General features: G+C 41.5%; 2 protein-coding genes across 4 annotated transcripts; one reads left to right on the top strand and one right to left on the bottom strand.

Moving 5' to 3' along the window:
* Positions 1 to 55: 55 nt before the first annotated feature.
* LOC115185756 (casein kinase II subunit alpha) lies at positions 56 to 13500 on the bottom strand. The gene is made up of 15 exons (XM_029745802.1): positions 13416 to 13500; positions 12560 to 12656; positions 12255 to 12329; positions 10508 to 10636; positions 10210 to 10321; positions 9938 to 10039; positions 6975 to 7025; positions 6804 to 6863; positions 6406 to 6489; positions 6070 to 6180; positions 5785 to 5886; positions 5274 to 5374; positions 4725 to 4873; positions 3212 to 3301; positions 56 to 1262 (listed from the first exon to the last, which is right to left on the bottom strand). Exons 4-15 carry the CDS (start codon positions 10606 to 10608, stop codon positions 1159 to 1161), a joined length of 1167 nt encoding a protein of 388 aa, XP_029601662.1. The 5' UTR covers positions 10609 to 10636; positions 12255 to 12329; positions 12560 to 12656; positions 13416 to 13500; the 3' UTR covers positions 56 to 1158.
* LOC115185772 (uncharacterized) lies at positions 12836 to 22488 on the top strand. Of its 3 annotated transcripts, none has more exons than XM_029745804.1 (14): positions 12836 to 13239; positions 18215 to 18307; positions 18554 to 18615; positions 18833 to 18865; positions 19033 to 19083; positions 19188 to 19226; positions 19320 to 19358; positions 19472 to 19516; positions 19632 to 19688; positions 20102 to 20140; positions 20367 to 20414; positions 20894 to 21409; positions 21542 to 21580; positions 22092 to 22488. In XM_029745804.1, the coding sequence occupies exons 2-14, from the start codon at positions 18300 to 18302 to the stop codon at positions 22100 to 22102; spliced, it is 987 nt and encodes a 328-aa protein (XP_029601664.1). In that variant the 5' UTR covers positions 12836 to 13239; positions 18215 to 18299; the 3' UTR covers positions 22103 to 22488. The 3 variants fall into 3 exon arrangements, with proteins under 3 accessions (XP_029601664.1, XP_029601663.1, XP_029601666.1); XM_029745803.1 differs by lacking the exon at positions 12836 to 13239 and adding an exon at positions 14300 to 14465; XM_029745806.1 differs by lacking the exon at positions 12836 to 13239 and adding an exon at positions 15546 to 15573.
* Positions 22489 to 22745: the final 257 nt, after the last annotated feature.

Raw genomic sequence — 22745 nt, 5'->3', positions numbered from 1 at the left:
GGTAAATTTCACAGAAAGAACAGAAAACATACAATGATAAAGAAATATTCATACCTGCCTGTTTAAAATTGTTTATTTATGAAGTCGATTTTTTTTGCAAGTGATAAGACTCCTCCCAAATTAAAAACCAAAAGTTACAAAATTGCCTATGTATTCAAAATCATGTGTAAGAGACCGCATTAAAAAACAAACATGTATACAGAAGTAAAAGTAACACCAAATTGGCAAACTATTGACCCTGTGATAGTCAGCATTTGGTGCATGCAACCTAACAGTTTCTGTAGAGTATCTACAGATGTCCAATCCAAGTACGATAGCTTCTAACAACTTCAAAACACCGGTAACTCCTGCACTTAACAGTAGTGTGTGAGCAACTATCCACCACTGCCAAGTGGAGGCTACATCAGAGAATCCTGTCTCGTTTTGTGAAGTTGTCTACAGGTTCAGTGTATTGCAACAGCAGGAATCCCCAAACAAACTGTTTCAAGCTAGACTGTATATTTGGGACATACAAAATAAATGTTATTATCCATTCTCTTCTTCTTCATCATGTCTACATTGTATTAGAATTCCTAGACCACTGGCATTTTGTGAAGTAACACACCTCATGTATGTTATTTACTACTTTCAATCATCCAGACAGGTGCGACAATAAAAAATGATCTCAAGTCCAGATCTCAAAATATAACTGAACAGGGAAAAGCAATTTCAACATCTTTTCTCCATCATTCTTCTCAACGTAATAAAAAGGAAACCCACGGGCCAGGCCAACACATAGTAGAGAGTGGGGTGGGCTGAACCGAACCACGGGCCCACACAAACATAGGTGAGGAGGTCCCATGAGGAGGTGGTGGTTTCAGGGCTGTGCCCCGGTGGCAGATGGGAGGAGGAGGTGGTGGTTTCAGGGCTGTGCCCCGGCAACCGCTGGGAGGAGGTTTCAGGGCTGTGCCCCGGTGGCCACTGGGAGGACGTGGTGGAGGTTTCAGGGCTGTGCCCTGGTGGCCACTGGGAGGACGTGGTGGAGGTTTCAGGGCTGTGCCACGGCGGCCGCTGGGAGGGGGTGGTGGAGGTTTCAGGGCTGTGCCATGGTGGCCGCTGGGAGGTGGTGGAGGTTTCAGGGCTGTGCCACGGCGGCCGCTGGGAGGAGTGGTGGAGGTTTCAGGGCTGTGCCCCGGCCGCTGGGACTTGTGGGGCCAGAGTGTTGGGGGCAGAAATGACAGGTGATCCAGCGTTGTTAGCCAGTGCCTTTGTGGAGGTGATACCTAGAAGAGATAGTGGACACATTCTCACCAATGACTCCTACTGTCAGTACACTTATTGACAGGAAGTAAAAGAAGAGAGCAGTGTGATCTATGGTCAGTAGCAGGGCTGTGGTGGTCACAAAATTTCATCAGCCGGTGATTGTCAAGCAAATAACTGTTGGTCTCACGGTAATTGAACCTTCAGGCCACTGATGCAGACCGTAGGAACATTTACATTGTAAAAAGTCTAATAAATATAGCCTACACCATCACAATAAATCCATGATTTATTTTAGGTCTAAAGAAACATGATATGAAGAAAATGTAGACTATTTCAGAAGAACAGAATAGCATACTCTGAGTTGTCCTTACGTTAGGTCCTGATGTGGCTATGACAAATGGCTGTGGGCTACACTAGTTCATTTAGCAGACAATATTTGCTTAGAATTCCGTGGCATTATTTTGTAGTATGAAGAATACAATTGAACAAAGCTGAATAAAATATAAATATTTTCTCCAAATGATTTGAGGGTGTGCGCACATGCGGCTATTCTGTGTTGAGCGGTTAACAAAGAAATAGGTACTCTTATTTGCTTAATTTAGAGTTATTAATGTAACTTTAGTTCTACAAATGCTATATGTTTAGATTTTTAATAGATTGTAAGGCTGCATGATGCGACTAATGATGATTTGAAAAAAGTCGCTTGAAAAAGCTTGAGCTCTGCTTTGTTTTTTGCGCAGGCTAGACACACTTCATCAGTCTCTCATTCACAATTTGACAAGCACTTGATAACGCCTCGAATTTCACGGCGGCATCCCCTTTGTGGCCATAATGTACCCTAAAATAAATCTATTCTCAATCACGTGATCGGGTCTTTCTCACAGGCTACAAGTTAAGACAAACACATCGTGGACGCAACTGCGCGTATCCTTATCCAATTCAGAGGTGAAGATATTAGAAGAACTGCCCACATTTACTTTTAAAATCAGCCAACAAGTTGAGTCGGTCTAACGAACAGCAAAAGCACTAACCTGTCAATCTACTATCCCCCATAGTACAAAAGTTGACCTATTCTATTCTGTGCAGATATAAATATTCCAAACATAGTCTGGGACAGTTGTGGGATGCAATAGATCCCAAATTAATATAATTACTAGCATCAACAAAAACTATTTTAACGCAATGTGGCTGACACAATAGATCAAAACGATTAGCTTAAAATATTGATAAACTATTAGGCTATTTCTTCACATTATAAGGGCAGCAATGCACACGGCATCTATGCACTTAAATAGCGGATGGAGGACGGTTTTCCGTGATTTTCATGCCAGCCAGGTTGGCTGTACTCCTGTTGTAAATATAAGCAATGTGCTTAATACTAGGAAAGTTGAGAAATAAATATAGTAGGTCTAGCCTATAGAAAGCTGATGGGATCCTCCTCTATTTAGTAGAGGCCATCACTCTGTTTTCTAGCGCAAATAAATAGCCTATAGAAATGTTGCGCAACATGAGCTCATGGGCTCTCATGAAGTGTTTGATTAGATTTTAGATTACATTGATGTCAGAGTGATTAGAGGGACAATGGAGTGCTGAGTACCAGGCAGTTAGCAAGTTTGGTAGGCTACTAATGACCAGCAGCAACATTATAGCTTGGAGAAGTCTAATTACTGTGACTAAACGGTCATGTGGAATTTGACTGCCTTCATGACACGTGACTGGCGGTATGGCGGTAATTCGGTCACTGCAACAGCCCTAGTCAGGAGGAGTACTCACCATAGATCACAAATAAAACAGTGGTGTTGGGAAACCATTCAATCAACGTACAGAGTTCAAAGAGTAATGATAACAGCACATCTTCCCAGGGAGTTGAGACAGAGGTTCCGTCCCGAATGGCACCCTATACCCTAAATAGTGCACTACTTTTGACCGAAGCCCTACGGTCCTCAGAACACAGTGTTGGATGACTTACCTGCCATCATACTGGAAGAGCTGACTGGAGTGGAGCTGGTAACCATTCCTCCAGGAGTGCTGCCCCTTCCCTGATCTTTAACAACGGGGTCTGGCATCAGAGAGAGAGAGAGACAATCAGATATCTTCTAAATCAACATGCATTAACACAATCCACCGACAGCTATGATAGCAACACTCATTAACCCAATCCACCGACAGCTATGATAGCAACACTCATTAACCCAATCCACCGACAGCTACGATAGCAACACTCATTAACCCAATCCACCGACAGCTACGATAGCAACACTCATTAACCCAATCCACCGACAGCTACGATAGCAACACTCATTAACCCAATCCACCGACAGCTACGATAGCAACACTCATTAACCCAATCCACCGACAGCTACGATAGCAACACTCATTAACCCAATCCACCGACAGCTATGATAGCAACACTCATTAACCCAATCCACCGACAGCTATGATAGCAACACTCATTAACCCAATCCACCGACAGCTATGATAGCAACACTCATTAACCCAATCCACCGACAGCTATGATAGCAACACTCATTAACCCAATCCACCGACAGCTATGATAGCAACACTCATTAACCCAATCCACCGACAGCTATGATAGCAACACTCAAACTCTCTGACGTCAAGAACAACAGACCGGTATGCCTTCTTTCTTTTTTTCCCAAAAACACTTGAGCGTGTCATCTGACCTAGTTCTCCCATGTCACCCTGTTCCTCTGCACACGCCACTTGCTTCCAGTCGAAGCTGGCATCATCTCCAAGACCCTGATGCTTGCCTACGCAGCAGTAAGAGGAACTGTCCCTCCCTATCATCAGGCTTATTTGAAAACCCTACATCCCAACCTGAGCCCTTCGTTCCACCACCTCTGGTCTATTGGCCCTCCCACCCATACTTTGAGGGAAAGTGAATTTGATATGATTGTGATGTATTGTTGTCTCACCAAGCTATCTTAAGATGAATGCACTAATTTTAAGTCGATGTGGATAAGAGCATCTGCTAAAGGGCTAAAATGTATACTGTAGTCACATGAACTCCCCTGAAGAAACTGTAAATATCTGTTAAAAAGCCTTCTGCGTCAATGTGTTCAATGGCTGCAAGAGAATCCACTGAATATGAACCTTCTTTTTTAACAAGTACTTGAAAAAGATTTTTAAAGTATTGTATTGAGGCATAATTTAGCACCATAATCTTAATATCTAGCGAGGGTTCTAGTATTTAAACATTCAGTTAGGTGTCTAATGCAGCAGGCCTATATTTTACATTTTTTTAAACATTTTTAGTCATTTAGCAGACGCTCTTATCCAGAGCGACTTACATTTCATAAAAAAATTTTTTTCCCGTACTGGCCCCCCGTGGGAATCGAACCCACAACCCTGGCGTTGCAAACACCATGCATTGCAAACACCATGCTCTACCAACTGAGCTACAGGGAACACCTGTAGCACGTATATCTAGAGGTCTGAGTGGAGGCGGAGGGGAAACTCACAGAAGTATGGGTGTTCCATGGCCTCCCGGGCCGTGAGGCGAGCGTTGTGGTCGTAACGCAGCAGCTTGTCCAGGAAGTCCAGTGCCTCTGTGCTCACCAGGTGCTGGTTCTCACTGTGCACAAACCTCTCCCACCTCTTACGGGAGTGTCTGGAGAATGGACCAGGAGAGAGAGGTCAATACATAAAATCAAGCCAACATTCATTCAGAGTGTAGATTCACAAAGTTCTCTCAATACACTTGACAAAGAAGTTTAGGGAAAAAGGAGACAAAAAAATAGGAACAAGTCATATCAATATATGGAAAGAGACTGGTGGCCAAATTCACTGTACCCATGAGTACTCTTAAATTGTCATGTCTGAGGGGCTTTCGCCGTTCAACTCTTTCTGTTTCTATGGGTCAATATATTGGGCATTACTAACCTGAATTACTCAAGGCAGGGGTCAGGTGTAAACTTACATTCACATTGTGTATTTGGACCATTTAGTAATACATTCTGAAGCCCAGTTCTGTTGAAGTAATCTGACGATGAAATGTTGGATATTCTTACCTGCCCAGAATGTCATTAAACCGTGGGTCTAGTTCAATGTTGTACTTGTCGATGTAGTCATACAAGTCCTCTGTGCCGAGGACTTTAGCAATCCGTACGAGCTGTAAAACAGAAACAAAACATTTTAGAGGGAAAACAAACTAAATCAAAAGCCTAAGGCCTAAATCTGGAATTCAACTGGCAGTCAAGTAAGAGGGCTAGAAGTATGCACTAAATATCAACCATCAGCCTTGTTGTAAAGACTGTAGTCTCATCATGATCAACACATTGTTTGAGGTTTGTTCATCAGCACTGAGAGACTCAATTCTTCTCACCTGATTGTAGACAAACCAAAAGACTCAACCAAAATACTTACTTGTAATCCTACAGAAATGTGCAATTCAACAGGCAGTCAACTAAGAGAGCAACAAGACATCCACTTGATAGTTAAAATCAGTGCTGTTGTAGTAGAGACTGTAGCATCAGGATTCAATATCAAGACATTGTGATCAGCACCATGAGACAATTCTACCTGGTCGTAGTTGTCGTGTCCATGGAAGAAAGGCTCCTTCCTGAAGATCATGCTGGCCAACATACAGCCCAAACTCCACATGTCTAAACTGTAGTCATACATCTGAAATAAAGAGAGAGGAGAGGGGGAGAGAGTGAGAGCTGTGCTTAAAACAACAATGACTACATTACTATACCAACTTATTAGAACTACATTAACAACATGCTACTATAGATTTGTGGCCAACTATACTAGTTAGTTTCATGTTTATAACTAGTCTGGTCAGACTGTATTGAGTGGTCTCACCTGATAGTCTACCAGCAGCTCAGGTCCTTTGAAGTAGCGCGAGGCCACTCTCACATTGTACTCCTGGTTAGGGTGGTAGAACTCTGCCAAGCCCCAGTCGATCAGACGGAGCTACAAGAGAACTTTAGTTAATAATACATTCTAATTCCTAATTCTGAGTTCTAGTTCTATGATAATAACACTATTAATAAACAGGCCTTATATAGAGCTTTTCTAAATCCCAAAGAAGCTTTACAATAAGGAAACTAAAACGTCTAACAAAGACATCTGGTTAATTATGGTAGTGATACAAGCTATAGTAACAGAATGAATGAAAGTAGGAGACTGAATTCATACCTTTCTGTGTTCATGATCAATCATCACATTGTGTGGCTTGACATCTCTGTGCATGATCCCCATACTGTGACAGTAGTCAAGGGCCTGAAAAGAAAAAATTAGGTAACGGTTGAAACTAATAGTAGTCTAAATACGAGATGTATCATTGGCATCTGAGATTTGATTTATTAGGATCCCCATTAGTCGACACCAATGGAGACAGTTAGTCTTACTGGGGTCCGACATAACAACAAATACATTACAGACAAAAAAACATAAATTTAAAAACATTAACATGTAGTGTGTGTACATCTACCAGTTCTACATACATGTCAGTACATACACACAACAAGTAGGTCACATGGGGGAGAGGCGTTGTGCCGTGAGGTGTTTATTTGTTTTTTGAAACCATCCCTTACCTTCAATATTTCAAACATGTAGAACCGTATGTCGAAGTCTGATAAAGTTTGATACAGTTGCTGAAATACAGAGAAAAAAAATCTATCAAAATGAGATGGCTGGACATTGGTTCAGAATGTAACGTTAATTAGAATTCTGTACAGACAGATGAACATTGTCTCTCTCCTCACCTTGAAATCAGTGTTGTTTACATGCTCAAAAACCAGCGCGGGAGTTCGGGACTGAGAAGACATAAGAAAAGGCATGAGGAGCTACAATCACTACAATCACTCACTCAACCAGAACACACAAAAAATACATTTGAAAAAAATAAGAATAATAATCAGGATGGTAAAACGTTTTCAATGTAAACTCAAATGATTAAAACCAGGTATAAAGTAGAAAAGCGATATATTTTTAAATAAGATAATCTTTGACAACCACCAAAATAAAAACTACCGTAAATTCCGGACTATAAGCCGCAACTTTTTTCCTCACGCTTTGAACCTCGCGGCTTAAACAATGACGCGGCTAATATATGGATTTTTCTCGCTTTCAATTTTTTTTTCTCCAAAAAAAACATTGTGACGTGCTCAGTTTTTTGGCGGCATGAAGCTTTCATTAGACCAATGAAATTGCCGAACGGGTTAAGGTCAAACAACTTTTTCGTTTACTGTTTAGATTAAATCGAGCGCTCTCAAACTTCCCATCATTCTGATTACGGTAGTCATTTTGTCACCCTCATCATAGCAAAGACACGGAGAAATGCATATGATGCAGCTTTCAAGTTGAAGGCGATTGATCTGGCTGTTGGAAAAGGAAATAGAGCTGCTGCACGGGAGCTTGGTCTTAATGAGTCGATGATAAGACGTTGGAAACTGCAGCGTGAGGAATTGACTCAGTGCAAAAAGACAACTAATGCTTACTGCTAATTTTTTGTTACAAGCTGTGTTTCGTTAAAGCCTGTGTAAAGTTAATTTGTTTCAATGTACCGGTAGGCACCTGCGGCTTATAGACATGTGCGGCTTATTTATGTTCAAAATGTCTATATTTTTTTTTATTCAGTGGGTGCGGCTTATATTCAGGTGCGCTTAATAGTCCGGAAATTACGGTAGACAGTCAGGGAGAATAAAAAAAATGTCATGGCATTGATTTTGTTATAATGTTTGAGTCACTCAGATAGCATAAGAACAAGGCATAAGCCATGGCAAAATGTGTAGAATTACAGGAAATTAGCTTTAAAACTAGTGATGCACCAATATGACATTTTTTGGCCGATATTTTCCTTGCCAAAAAAAACAATAACTATAACTGATATTTAAAATTTTAGCGACCTTTTAAGCATTCCAGTACAGTTAAAAAGTTCACACACACACAGAAGCAGCGTTGTTCAGTCGTTTCATTCTCAACCAGGATTTCTATGGAACGCCGTTTGGGTCTTTGCGTGTCAAATAAGCTTGTTGACCAATCAGGACCTGAATATGACTGCAAGTCAAATAATAATTTAACGAGTTAATACATTTTTTACGTAGTTATTACACTATCACTCGTATTTGATATATCACAACGATTCATCAATACGTATGCTACAATGCTGGTAAAGTTGTCTTGTGCACCTACAGTGCTGGTCATAAAAAAAAAGCTAGCTAGCTCATGGATGCAAACAATGCAATTCTTCCCCAAAAACATAGCAAAACGACATAATCTGTTTCAGTAGCTACCGTTAACTAGCTAACTATATAGCTAGGTGTCACCATCTAAAATAACCCTAATTTATCAGACAGTTCTTATTTGATTAGTCAGACCCATCTATGTGAAGCTAGCCACAATAATTAGCCACAATAGTGAACTTTGCGGTTAGCCTTCAAAATAAAAGTATGGCATAATTCTATTTGTATTCATTTGCATCACTGTAAATTACATACTTTTATTTTGAAGGCAAAATGCAAATTCCACTATTGTGCCTAATCCTTATTGTGGCTAGCTTCACAACACATAAGCCGGTCCAGTCAAGTCTCACTAGCCAGATGAAGCTAGTTGGCTGCTTATAACGTTAGCTTTGGGCAACAGGGTAAAGTAGCTGGCTAGCTATTTATTTTCATGAACTGAAGTTCAATTTCAATAGGCGAACAACAAGTGGCAACCTAGCTAATACTTACTCACAAGGATTCCTAAATCATTGCTAAAAACAATGAAAATGACTGCAGTTTCTACTGGTCATTGTTTTCAGGCTGGTTGTATTGGTGCTAGCTAGGTACCAAGCTAAAGCTAGCTACCCCAGAAGTTGCAGTCGAACAAATGATGCTTTATTACCAACACGGTATTGTGAACACATTGTTCGTGGCCGGTGTTTGCAGACTTTTTTGTACAGCTTTGACAGTGCTACTGTATCTTTTTTGACACACAAAGACCCAAACGGCGTTCCATAGTATGCATGTCGTGAAGCTATTACTGTGTAACTCCGGTAGGGCAACATCTGAAAAATAGAGCAATTGGTAGTGTGTACCGGTGCTCGACCAGTCAGCAAAAGCCAACATCACCCACAACAGAGAACGGTTGATTGTCAAGGGCAATGAATTCCATTATCTTGGCTTGTCTCGCTGAAATTTTCTTACTCTTTCAAATGACTGCTTGACTTGTTGACTGCTCGATCCACACAGCAGACATTGTGGGCGAGGTTAGGAATGATGTGTTGCACGTGTAGTGCAACATTTTACATGGCGTTATTACATCATGTACCTATGTTATATAGGTATGCACGGTAGCTTTGACATCGGTTTTTAACATCGGCTTTAAACTAGACATCGGGCCGATACCGATGTTGGCATTTTTAGCTAATATCGGCCGATTCCGATACGTTCACTGATATATCGTGCATCCCTATTTAAAACAGCAACATTTTGTCTCTGCGGCTAAGAGGGCCTCTAAAATTGCGCAATTGGCCACGCCCCCGCTAACTTTGCCACAGCTGCTGAAAAAAATCCTGGGGGAAACTCTGGATGGAGGTAGCTGATTATGAAGCACATTGTTTCTGCTTAGTGATTGAGCAACAGCCATTGTAAAAAAGGCACAACAAAACGAGCATGTGGTTGTGTTATGATTTACACTTTACTAGGGCACACTTATAGAAATTAGGATCACGAGCTCTACTCACCACAGGATCCTTGACGATGTCTAAAAGTGAGATGATGTTGGGACCGCCTCGCAAGTTCTCCAGAATCTTGATTTCTCTCTTGATTTTCTTCTTTTTGACAGGCTATTGACAAACATAACAAAATACCATCAGGACTTCATACAGTACGTCGCTCTGGATAAGAGCGTCTGCTAAATGATGTAAATGTAAATGTCTCTTTGGCGAGGAGCGAAATTTGAGTTAGGGGATAAAATGCCAATACTAAATTCAATTAAAATGAATATGGTACCAACCTTGAGTATTTTGACAACAACCTTCTCATTGTTGGTGATATTTATGGCTTCAAACACCTCACTGTATTTGCCTCGTCCTAGTTTGCGCACCAGCTGGTAGTCATCTTGGTTCCTACATAGTCAGAGAAGAGGCAAGCAATGTGATGGCTTGACAAGTTCAGCTAGGTAACACCAACTACAATTTACATTTACGTCATTTAGCAGACGCTCTTTTCCAGAGCGACTTACTAACACACATACCAGAACATGCAACAGAAAACAATGTGTTCAGCTTTTGAACCACACACGCACTACGTACCCCCATTCCACCACATGGGACTCGTAGTCCCAGTATTCCCGAGGCCTCTGTGTGTTTACATCAGAGTAAACTCGAGAGCGGCTTGGGACAGAGCCGGACATATTATACACAGGATGTTCTCTGGATCACCTGGGACATAGAAAATAGATGCACCTATTATAATAAAAACAAACATGATAGGGGTGGTGTATTTGAGTCCACATCGCACTTATAATGTCATTTATTGTGGCCCCTCCACCCCCCTGAAGGACAAAAACTAATTTGGTTTTACAGCTTTTTCTTTTGTTGTTACATGTAAATCATTCACAATTATTATTATTTTTTTTACAGTAGATACATAGCAAAAATAAAATGTGATAATTGATATACATTACATATAGATAGATAGTACTTATACAATATAAATTGTGTTTTATAGTCATAACTATTATATAACATGAGCTTTTAAACCCACCCCTCAGCTACTCTCAGTCCATCCCACCTGTCTCCCTAACCCCACCCCTCAGCTACTCTCAGTCCATCCCACCTGTCTCCCTAACCCCACCCCTCAGCTACTCTCAGTCCATCCCACCTGTCTCCCTAACCCCACCCCTCAGCTACTCTCAGTCCATCCCACCTGTCTCCCTAACCCCACCCCTCAGCTACTCTCAGTCCATCCCACCTGTCTCCCTAACCCCACCCCTCAGCTACTCTCAGTCCATCCCACCTGTCTCCCTAACCCCACCCCTCAGCTACTCTCAGTCCATCCCACCTGTCTCCCTAACCCCACCCCTCAGCTACTCTCAGTCCATCCCACCTATCTCCCTAACCCCACCCCTCAGCTACTCTCAGTCCATCCCACCTGTCTCCCTAACCCCACCCCTCAGATTCTCTCAGTCCATCCCACCTGTCTCCCTAACCCCACCCCTCAGCTACTCTCAGTCCATCCCACCTGTCTCCCTAACCCCACCCCTCAGCTTCTCTCAGTCCATCCCACCTGTCTCCCTAACCCCACCCCTCAGCTACTCTCAGTCCATCCCACCTGTCTCCCTAACCCCACCCCTCAGCTACTCTCAGTCCATCCCACCTGTCTCCCTAACCCCACCCCTCAGCTACTCTCAGTCCATCCCACCTGTCTCCCTAACCCCACCCCTCAGCTTCTCTCAGTCCATCCCACCTGTCTCCCTAACCCCACCCCTCAGCTACTCTCAATCCATCCCACCTGTCTCCCTAACCCCACCCCTCAGATTCTCTCAGTCCATCCCACCTGTCTCCCTAACCCCACCCCTCAGCTTCTCTCAGTCCATCCCACCTGTCTCCCTAACCCCACCCCTCAGCTACTCTCAGTCCATCCCACCTGTCTCCCTAACCCCAACCCTCAGCTACTCTCAGTCCATCCCACCTGTCTCCCTAACCCCACCCCTCAGCTACTCTCAGTCCATCCCACCTGTCTCCCTAACCCCACCCCTCAGCTACTCTCAGTCCATCCCACCTATCCCCGTAAACCACCCTCTGATGATTTCCATGTGCCATATATTTGTCAACTTTGCTGTTTCTAATACATTCTGAACCTATCTAATCGATATCAAGGAAGATCCATATATAAGAAATATCTATAAGGAGAATTAAGTGACTGATTGAAAGTAATGTAGACTAATGAATCATTCTATTTGGCATACTGTTGGCATCAGGTATTTGACTGCTGTTTCGCTTGACTTGGCACAGTAGGCCTATAAGACAGTGTGATTGATCACAGTGTGAATGGTACCTTGGAGGTTTGCTCCAAGCTGCAGGTGACAGGTGGGGTCGCTGCAGAGCTGATGCTACGTTGGTTTGGTAGAGGCTGCAGGATAAAACACACAAGATGTTAGTTGGCTAGCTACATATTTTGGTCAGGTAGCCATCATGATATGGGCAGGTTTTCCAGACACAATTTAAGACCAGTCCTGGACTAAAAAGCATGCTCTATGGAAATGAATTAAGTACAGGACTAAGCTTAATGTGTGTTTGGGAAATCGCTGCTGTAGTGGTCAAAGTTATACTGGTCAAGATAGTTTGCTAAAATCAACAAACCTGATTGTTGTAGTTGTTAAGGAGGACATCCAACCAGTCTAATCAGGGGGCACCGGGCTCAGTAGAGTCATCACTAGGATTCCCACTGTCATATGCCCTGTTGGAATACATACATGTGATTGATTTAGTACAATACTTGGCCAAAGAGTCTCAACTCAACCTCTCTGACTTGACTCAAAAACCTGTCACTGCTTACGAACTTTATTTCTATGGTATTGTGTAACGGTCTGTCAAGTGTCAACAATGCTGAAAATCATTCACTGTATGATGAAACCGATCAGAAACATCTGTGGTGCACAAAGCAGTTTCATTATGATACCCAGTGTCCGGCTGGGACCCACACGGTTTAATCATCTGTGGTGAAACTCCCTCGAGACAGTCACACACGCACGAGCCATGGCCTGCACATGTAGCCAACTAGCTCGCGCTAGCTGCTTCCATGATGAACTGCACCGCATCAAAAGCCGGATGGGAACACTACGTTAGCTAGCTAACAAGCAAATGTTAGCAATAGTTATATTCACGAAACATGAATTGCTGGGCAGGTATTTATCTATAAATGTTAGTAAATCAGTAAATAGTATTAGCTGACGTACATACGTTAAAGATTGCTAGCTACCACAAGCTACAAAATATTTGTTTTCAGAAGCAAAAAGTGACAACGGAGTGCATTAAGCGAGGTAACTGGCTGACAACGCCTTAGCTAACATTCTGTGGGCTACCTTGATAGCTAATGGTAGTAAAGCTAAACATACTTATGTATGCTTTAAGAGTATTTGTCTTATATGCAATAACATGCAAAGTTGACTCCAAACAATGGCCATCTCACGTAGGTAAATAAGCTAATGTGTATTACCTCTCGACGTTGTTGGGACATCAATATGGCGATGCTTGGTTTAGCGGCAATGTGCACCTCCATTCCTGTGAGGGGCGCTGTGCTGTCTTTGTGTGGAAAATGGGAGAGAGAAAACACGAGGCTCTACTTCTCTGAAAACCTGTACTGACACCTAGTGGTTAAATGTGAGAACCTCTGTGTCACAATTCAATCCAAAGTATATTATACATATTATATATATATTTTTCACTGTGCGCCACATGCCAGAAGTTTTGACAATAGATAGGGGTGCTGTATGTGAGTCCACATCCACATCGTACTTTTAATGTATTTTGGGGGGGCCCTCCACCCCCCCTCTTCAAAGGACAAAAACAAACTTTGTTTTTACAGCTTTTCTTTTGTTGTTACATATAAATCATGCACACATTTTTTACAGTAGTTACATAGCAAAAATAAAGTAATCCGATATTTTGATATAAATTACATCTAGATAGATAGTACTTATTCATATTTTTTTATAGTCATAACTATTATAGAACATGAGTTTTTAACCCCACCACTCAGCTACTCTCAGTCCATCCCACCTCTCCGTAAACCACCCTCTTGTGATTTCCATGTGCCATATATTTGTGCTGTTTCACATACATTCTGAACCTATCTAATCGCATAGATTGTAAGTTAAAGATACATTTTCTTACTAAAGTTATTATTATATTGTTGATTGATTGACTATGGTCGTACATCCTCCTTAGTTATTTTCCACAATATAAATCTATGTTCTCACTGGGACAAGACCAAGGATGTTCCAGACAGGGACAACGCACAACGGAAACGGTGCTGTTCTGATTGACCAATTGAAAACCGGGGAGGGGTTGGGTTGTGGGTTGGGGAACGCTCCACTGCCCTTTCATCACTCATTGCTTCAAGCCACACCGTACTACGCCCACTAGCGGAGAAAACGTACCTCAACGTCTGTTCAAGAATGTTGAAACACGTTTTGAGGAAACGTGTTGTTCAGTACAAACCGTCACACTACCTAGCTACTGTTTAATCGAACTGAATGCACCCCAGGTATGTATGACGTTCTGGACCCATGGACATCTAACTCTAATGCGTAACTATTGTTGATTTGATAATGCATAACTCCAAAACATTAGTATTTTATTAGAATCTACATTAGCTTTTGCCAAGGCAGCCATTACTCTTCCTGGGGTCCAAACATGCACAAAACATCACAACAATAGTCTACAAACAATAGTCTACATCATAAATAAAACACATCATACAATACATTGTGCACTATACACATTTGCCTATCTGCTCCACCTTTACAAATGTACAGTACAAAATGTTCAATATTACAATAATACAATATTACAATGTGTGGGTGTGTGTCTCTTCACAGTCTGCGTTGTGCCATGAGGTGTTGTTTTATCTGGGGTTTTTTTATCTGATTTTACTGCTAGCTTGAATTACCTGATTTGGAATAGAGTTCCATGTAGTCATGGCTCTATGTAGTACTGTGTGTTTCCCAGCCTCTGCCCTGGACTTAGGGACTGTGAAGAGACCACTGGTGGCATTTCATGTGGGGTATGTATGGCTGTCTGAGGTGTGTTAGCTGCTTGAACAGACAGTTCGAAACTTTCAGCACGTCAATACCCCTCACAAAATCAAGTAGTGATGAATACAATCTCTCCTCCCCTTTGTGCCAGGAGAGATTCACGTTGATTTTCTTGATATTAGCCCTCAGTGTACATTTAAGGGCCAACCGTGCTGCTCTGTTTTTGGCCAATTGCCTATGTCCGTCTTTGCAGCATTTGATCATATAACTCGGCAGTAGTCCAGGTGTGATAAAAACACAGATGTATGATCTTAATTTGAGCCCGTTTGCTACAGCAGGAAATGAATCCTGCAGCAACAGGAAATGTTGCATGGCTATGTGTTTGGCGCCGACATAGATGGTCGCCTCGCTTCGCGTTCTTAGGAAACTATGCAGTATTTCTTTTTTTTTACGTATTATTTCTTACACTGTTACCACAGGAAATCTTAAGTCTCATTACATACAGCCAGGAGGAACTATTGGATATAAGAGCAACATCAACATTACAACCAGGAATACGACTTTCCCGAAGCGGATCCTCTGTTTGGACCACCACCCAGGACAATGGATCAGATCCCAGTAGGCGACCCAAAACAACTGCACCGCAGACGCCTCACAAGTCCTCAACTGGCAGCTTCATTAAATAGTACCCGCAAAACACCAGTCTCAAGTGAACAGTGAAGAGGCTACTATGGGAATCTGGCCTTCTTGGCAGTGTTCTTCTGTCCAGTGTCTGTGTTCTTTTGCCCATCTTAATCTTTTCTTTTTATTGGCCAGTCCGAGATATAGCTTTTTCTTTGCAACTCTGCCTAGAAGGCCAGCATCCCGGAGTCGCCTCTTCACTGTTGACGTTGAGATTGGTGTTTTGCGGGTACTATTTAATGAAGCTGCCAGTTGAGGACTTGAGAGGCGTCTGTTTCTCAAACTAGACACAAATGTACTTGTCCTCTTGCTCAGTTGTGCACCGAGGCCTCCAACTCCTCTTTCTATTCTGGTTAGAGCCAGTTTGCACTGTTCTGTGAAGGGAGTAGTACACAGCTTTGTGTGAGATCTTCAGTTTCTTGGCAATTTCTCACATGGAATAGCCTTCATTTCTCAGAACAAGAATACACTGACGAGTTTCAGAAGAAAGTTCTTTGTGTCCGGCCATTTTGAGCCTGTAATCGAACCCACAAACGCTGATGCTCCAGATACTCAAGTAGGCTAAAGAAGGCCAGTTTTATTGCTTCTTTAATCAGCACAAACGTTTTCAGCTGTGCTAACATAATTGCAAAAGGGTTTTCTAATGATCAATTAGCCTTTTAAAATTATAAACTTGGATTAGCTAACATAATGTGCCATTGGAACACAGGAGTGATGGTTGCTGATAATGGGCCTCTGTACGCCTATGTAGATATTCCATAAAAAATCAGCCGTTTCCAGCTACAATAGTCATTTACATTAACAATGTCGACACTGTATTTCTGATACATTTTATGTTATTTTAATGGACAAAAAAAATGCTTTTCTTTCAAAAACAAGGACATTTCTATGTGACCCCAAACTTTTGAACGGTAGTGTATATTTTTTCAGCAGCATATTATGATCAATAATGTCAAAAGCTGCACTGAAGTCTAGCAAAACAGCTCCTAAAATCTTCTTATTATCAGTTTCTTTCAGCCAATCATCAGTCATTTGTGTCAAGGCCGTACATGTTGAGGGCCCTTCCCTATAAGTAAGCTGAAAGTCTGTTGTTCATTTGTTTACTGTGAAATAGCATTGTACCTGGTCAAACACATTTTTTTCCCAAAAGTTTACTAAGGGTTGGTAGCAGGCTGATTGGTCGGCTGTTTGAATCAGTAAAGGGTGCTTTGCTATTCTTGGGTATCGGAAGTACTTTTACTTCCCTCCAGCCCTGAGACACATACTGTCCTGTAGGCTTAGATAGATAGGAGTGGGAATAGTCCGCAACCATCCAAGTTGTCAGTACCACGCGGTTTGTCATTATTGATAGACAGCAATACTTTTTTCACCTCTAACACACACACTTTACAGAATTCTAATTCAGTTATCAATGAAAATTAAGGTTTATAGTTTGTTATTGGCATGTCATGCCTAAGTTTGCTAATCTTGCCAATGAAAAAGTCATTAAAGTAGTTGGCAATATCAGAGGGTTTTGCAACGTTCAATTAAACAGTGCTGTTTTGAACGACCAAAGAAGAATTAGAAAATAGAGAAATACTGAACGACCAAAGAAGAATGCCTTTGATAAGAGAAATATTGAATACAGAATGAACATACTTTCTCTTTGGTCGTTATGGCTAAGGGACAACGTACACTGAGTGGACAAAACATTAGGAACGCTTCCTAATATTGAGTTGCACCCCATCTTGCCCTCTGAACAGCCTCAATTTGTCGGGGCATGGACTCTACAAGGTGTCAAAAGCGTTCCACAGGGATGCTGGCCCATGTTGACTCCAATGCTTCCCACAGTTATGTCAAGTTGGCTGGATGTCCTTTGGGTGGTGGACCATTCTTGATACACATGGGAAACTGAAAAACCCAGCATACCCCATTCAAAGGCACTTAAATATTTTGTGTTGACCATTCACCCTCTGAATGGTACACATACACAATCAATGTCTCAATTGTCCCAAGGCTTAAAAATTATTATTTAACCTGCCTCCTCCCCTTCATCTAAACTGATTAAAGTGGATTTAACAGGTGACATCAATAAGAGATCATAGCTTTCACCTTGTTTCCCCTGCTCAGTCTATGTCATAGAAGTTCCTAATGTTTCGTACACTCACTGTATATGCTTATGCTACACTTTCAGAGTGCGGTATCAATTAATCCACTCATTGTGTAGGCCTACCCTCTTCTAAATTGCTGTAACAATGACAAGGAAATGCCAGAGGCATGTTTTGTTTGCATCACTGACCACAGGAACCAGTCACCTATAATCAACATAGTGTAGAAAGAGAAGGTCTTTGTTTTGTACACCTCTTGAATGAACAGTCACATCTTGGGAGTCTTTGTCTTCTAAGTCAGTCAGTTGTTTGTCGACTGATATTATAATTAGTCGTTTGTAAACTGTAAACCTTTTTGTTTAAATGCTCATCTGATTCCTCAATCTTAAACCATTCCCGCGGTCATGCGCTGTTTCCTGCAGAGACACCTGACACAGCCCCCATTCTATCTCATAAAAGTGTGTCTGTGTCTATTATCTCTGTGGTTCCAGCCAATCAGCTAGAAGGAAGGTATAAAACCTCTGATGGGTCTTTTAACAAAGAGATAGAGGACTCGTGTGATGACTTCCACCCACAATGAAGCTGTAAGTCACTTTTTTTATTGCATCATGGCCTCTTTGATTGATATATTCTTTATAACAATGTAACATTTAGGTCATGTAACATTTAATTTAAATGTTGTGCGTTGTCTTGGCTTAGTCTTACAAAGCATTAGATTTAACACTGTACAACTATCTTTATAAAAGGGAAGGGAAAGGGAGGATACCTAGTCAACTGTACAACTGAATGCATTCAACTGAAAAGGCCAATGCTCTTTATTTTTCTCGTAGCTCCCTGTGTTCTCTGTCAGTTCTGACGCTGGTGGCTGTTGTGTTCATGGTACCAATGAAAGGTAAGCCTCATTTACCCTAAACAAGGATCATATATCAGCCTATATCGATTTGCTCCAGTAAGCTTTTCCAGTGAATTGTTCAGCGTGTCATACACTGGCCAAAAACGATGAGCTTGCTTTTATTGCTGTGGTGAAAAGGTCTGATACAGTATATGACATTATATTATTGAGGTTATGGAGATTCAATAAATTAATAATACTACTGTTTCCTTTTCAGACAGAAGTGAGGATGTGTTAAGCTTTTTGAATGGTGAGATGGTTGGCTACATTCTAACGCACCTGTTTATCTTCGTGTGATGATGAGACACAAACAGTTGTTAGTCTTGATGGAGAAATCACATTTTCAAAAATTGATCACAGGTGGTGAGATTCTAATAAGCTGTTGGTAAGGTACCTCATTTTCAGATGTTGTTACAGGTGCCCTTGATGTTGCTCCCCCTACTCAAAGCACCTCAGGAAAAATCAAAGGTCTGTTCTTCACACTTTACATATACATTTTTTTATCTCTCCTCATTTTGTTACTTTTAAAATCATTAACTCAATCTGCCGTCTTTCTGTTCTACTTTCCCCAGGTCCTGAGAATACCTTTGGTAAACCAGATCCAACCCCAGGTTAGTGAAAGTAGATTTGGATGTTTGAGGGAAGTGTTTCTAACTAGCATCTGTTATTGCCATGTTGACCTAATTTATTACCGTGTTCAACAGCACGCCCAAGTCCTTTAAGACCAACAGAGAACTCTGCAGGTAGTTTTTTATTACCTTTAGTTTCTAATCAAACGGTCAAACTTTGTTGTGAAATATAATGAAATCAATGTTACATTACGTGTATCATTACTCCGCAATCATTTGTCTTCCAGAAATCTCAAATGTTACCCAGGCTGCAAACTCTGCTTATTTAACAGGTTAGTGTGGGGAAGGTTGAGCTGGGAAGTTATCAATAGTCAGTAGTTAGTGTTATTGATATGTGGTTGATCATGTGTTTTTTGTGTTATTGATCATTGTCTGATCATGTATCAGATATTGTAGACTCAGATGCCAGATCCAAAGAGAATTGCAACTCCGATGATCTTACAGGTGTGTGGACCCTCGACAACTACTATGATTATTATTATTTGACCATGCTGGTCATTTATGAACATTTTAACATCTTGACCATGTTCTGTTATAATATCCACCCGGCACAGCCAGAAGAGGACTGGCCACCCCTCATAGCCTGGTTCCTCTCTAGGTTTCTTCCTAGGTTTTTGGCCTTTCTAGGGAGTTTTTCCTAGGCAGTTTTTCCTAGCCACCGTGCTTCTTTCACATGCATTGCTTGCTGTTTGGGGTTTTAGGCTGGGTTTCTGTACAGCACTTTGAGATATCAGCTGATGTACGAAGGGCTATATAAATAGATTTGATTTGGTTTGATTTGGAATATGGTTTGAAAATAATGTTATATAGGAAGTTTCAATATCATTTTCAGAGTTGTTTTATTCAATATCCCACAGATGCAGGACGATCTGAAAGTAACTCAGCAGAAAGCAGAGGTATATTAAATATCAAAATAATCTATCACTGAAATATCCGGTAGGGGAAAATTCATCTGGTAATATTGATGTCATAGACTGTTACTGCCACACCAATTCTGATTCTGTCTCTCTCTCTCTCTCTCTCTCTTTCTCTCTCTCTTTCTCTCTCTCATTCTTTCTTTCTCTCTCTCTTTCTCTCTCGCACTCTCTCTCTTTCTCTCGCTCTCTTTCTTTCTTTCTTCAGAGGATGATGATGACTCTCTGGGATCTAATACAAAGATTACACAAACTGGTATGTCATGTTTTACATCAATGTAATGTAAAGAAATGGTAGCTAGATAATTGATGTAGCGTCACTGTTTTTCATTCCAGACAGAAATGCAAAAGGTAGCACAGGATTCTAATTCTGCTGGTCAGAATTCCAGCCTATTATAATTACATCCCATAGACATGTAACTAACACTATGTAAGAGACTGAACATGACATCACCTGGCCGTGTCTTGTTGTAGGACAGCAACAGAGATGAAAAAAATTACGTGGTCGTGGTTGTAGCAGCCGCCAAACCCTCTACTGAGATTCAAGATATGTCATAATCTACTCGATGAAGTCCTTGGCCAACAGTGTATTTAAACAAACATAGAATTAGCATACTTAGAATAAAAACCTATTAAACCAATAGCACTTATTCATATCCATAGATTTTCATACCAAGAGTAAATTCTAAATGGAATCAGTTGACAGTTCTAACTGACTCTTAATCCCCAATACAGTGACAGACGACAGTAGCAGCGACGAGACTGACAGTTCTCCTCCAAGTGATGTGAGAAAATACAAACAACCACCAGGCAGGAAAACCATAAACCCAGACCATGTGGACAGCATGCAGACAACCACCAGGCAAGATCCAACCAATGGGAGCAAGGAGCTGGATAGAGAGACTCAGAGGGACCCCACAGGGGGGAGAGAGAGAACCAGCAGAGTGCTCATTGATCTCAACAGTGAAGAGGATGTGAAGGTGGGCTGCCAGGGTACTGTCTGTGTGCCCGGAGAGCAGGGAACTACAGTCAATGGAGGTGAAGATGACGAGAATACCAGTCTAAACAGTAGAGATAGAGATATCCAAAGCCAAGAGGTCACAGGCACAGCCACGGAGCAGGCCCTACGTAGGGATAGTTGTAGGGGTGTAGTGAATGGAGTGTTGGACACAGCCAGAGAACAGCAGGACTTGGACAGTATGGAGCATGTCAATGGTAGACCCAATGGTACTGATGAAGCCAACAGTAGAGGTTCGTCTGGCTTCTATTCTACCATAATTCCAAACTATGGCTTTACAAAAAAGAAGATCCACAGCAGAATTCTTTAACTGCTGAACCTATATTATTGAAAAATATCTGAATGATTGCTTTCTATCCTAACAGAAACCAGAGATGAGGTCAGCACTGAGACGAACCCAGTAGGTAGGTTTAGAGAAAACACACCATGAACAATAAAACAATCCCAGTAAAAACACTGAGGTCACTGAGCACTTCTGTTCAGATGGTAAGTAGGGTTATGTGTTCTGGTAAAGGAAAGATACAGAGAAACAGTAGATAATTTATATCCACCTAAATATGTGCTGGAAACACTTTGGTGAGGAAAATATCACTTTCTCCTATTGCGAAACCCACAAATGTTCTCTAGCAGGTCTAAAAATATTTCCTGTTTTGCAAAAATATTTAAATTGATGTGGTGAATCAGAAACATTACCCCAGTGAATACTTTGTATAACAATTTCTGTTACAAATAAGACCACTGCTTCTAAGACCTAAGTAGAAACAGACCAGAGGTGTTACCTACCGGAGGTCAACTTACATCCATATTACACATTCAACAACACACCACTGTTTTCAGACTTCTTATCTTACCACTCACAGGCAAATTGTTTAAATCATACTGAGTGTTCTCCATGTTGTCTGCTCTGTGTTCTAGTGATTGGTTAGCCTCCAGGAGCCCCAGCCAGGAGCTCCAGCCAGGAGCCTGTCAGTGCCAGAGGCTTCCTCCAGGTAGAGTTGGCTCAGCTCTACCCTGCAGGGCCTGTAAATCTCCCTGCCTCTCACTCGTGTGTCGTCTCCCTCAAGCTCCACCGACTCTACCAGACCGCAGAGAGTCCCTCTCACACTTATATTCATGACAGAGACGTCAGTACATCTGTGGATATTTACCACCAATTTTTCACTTCAAGTGATCTTTAAATAAATGGTATTCTGACAGCAGCTGTGCCCCCTGGTCTTACTGCCGGTAGTACATTTGAGTTGTGGGTGAATGGAAATAAGATGTTTGGCTCCAATCTGATCAATCTGATGAAATAAAGGTTTCTCAAAAAGCATTGTTTGTTGTACTAATTAGAGGTAATTCAATAAAAGGCTGTATATACATGCAAATTCACAATTGTAAGGAAAGACAATACAGTGTTTGAAGGCAGAATGTCTCACAGTGTTACACAACTGCTTGGACTACAAGACCATTCTACACAAAACATTTTCTACATTTCAACTTCACCCAATCATTCAACTGTCAACTTGGCCCATACAAACAACATTTGGTAACTTTGTATAAAATATAATATGGCAGTGATTCAACAAC

Source organism: Salmo trutta, chromosome 3 (genome assembly GCF_901001165.1).
Source record: "Salmo trutta chromosome 3, fSalTru1.1, whole genome shotgun sequence".
Taxonomy (NCBI): Eukaryota; Metazoa; Chordata; class Actinopteri; order Salmoniformes; family Salmonidae; genus Salmo; species Salmo trutta.
Note: the sequence above shows the minus strand (reverse complement) of the source record. Positions and strands in the feature narration are given on the sequence as shown.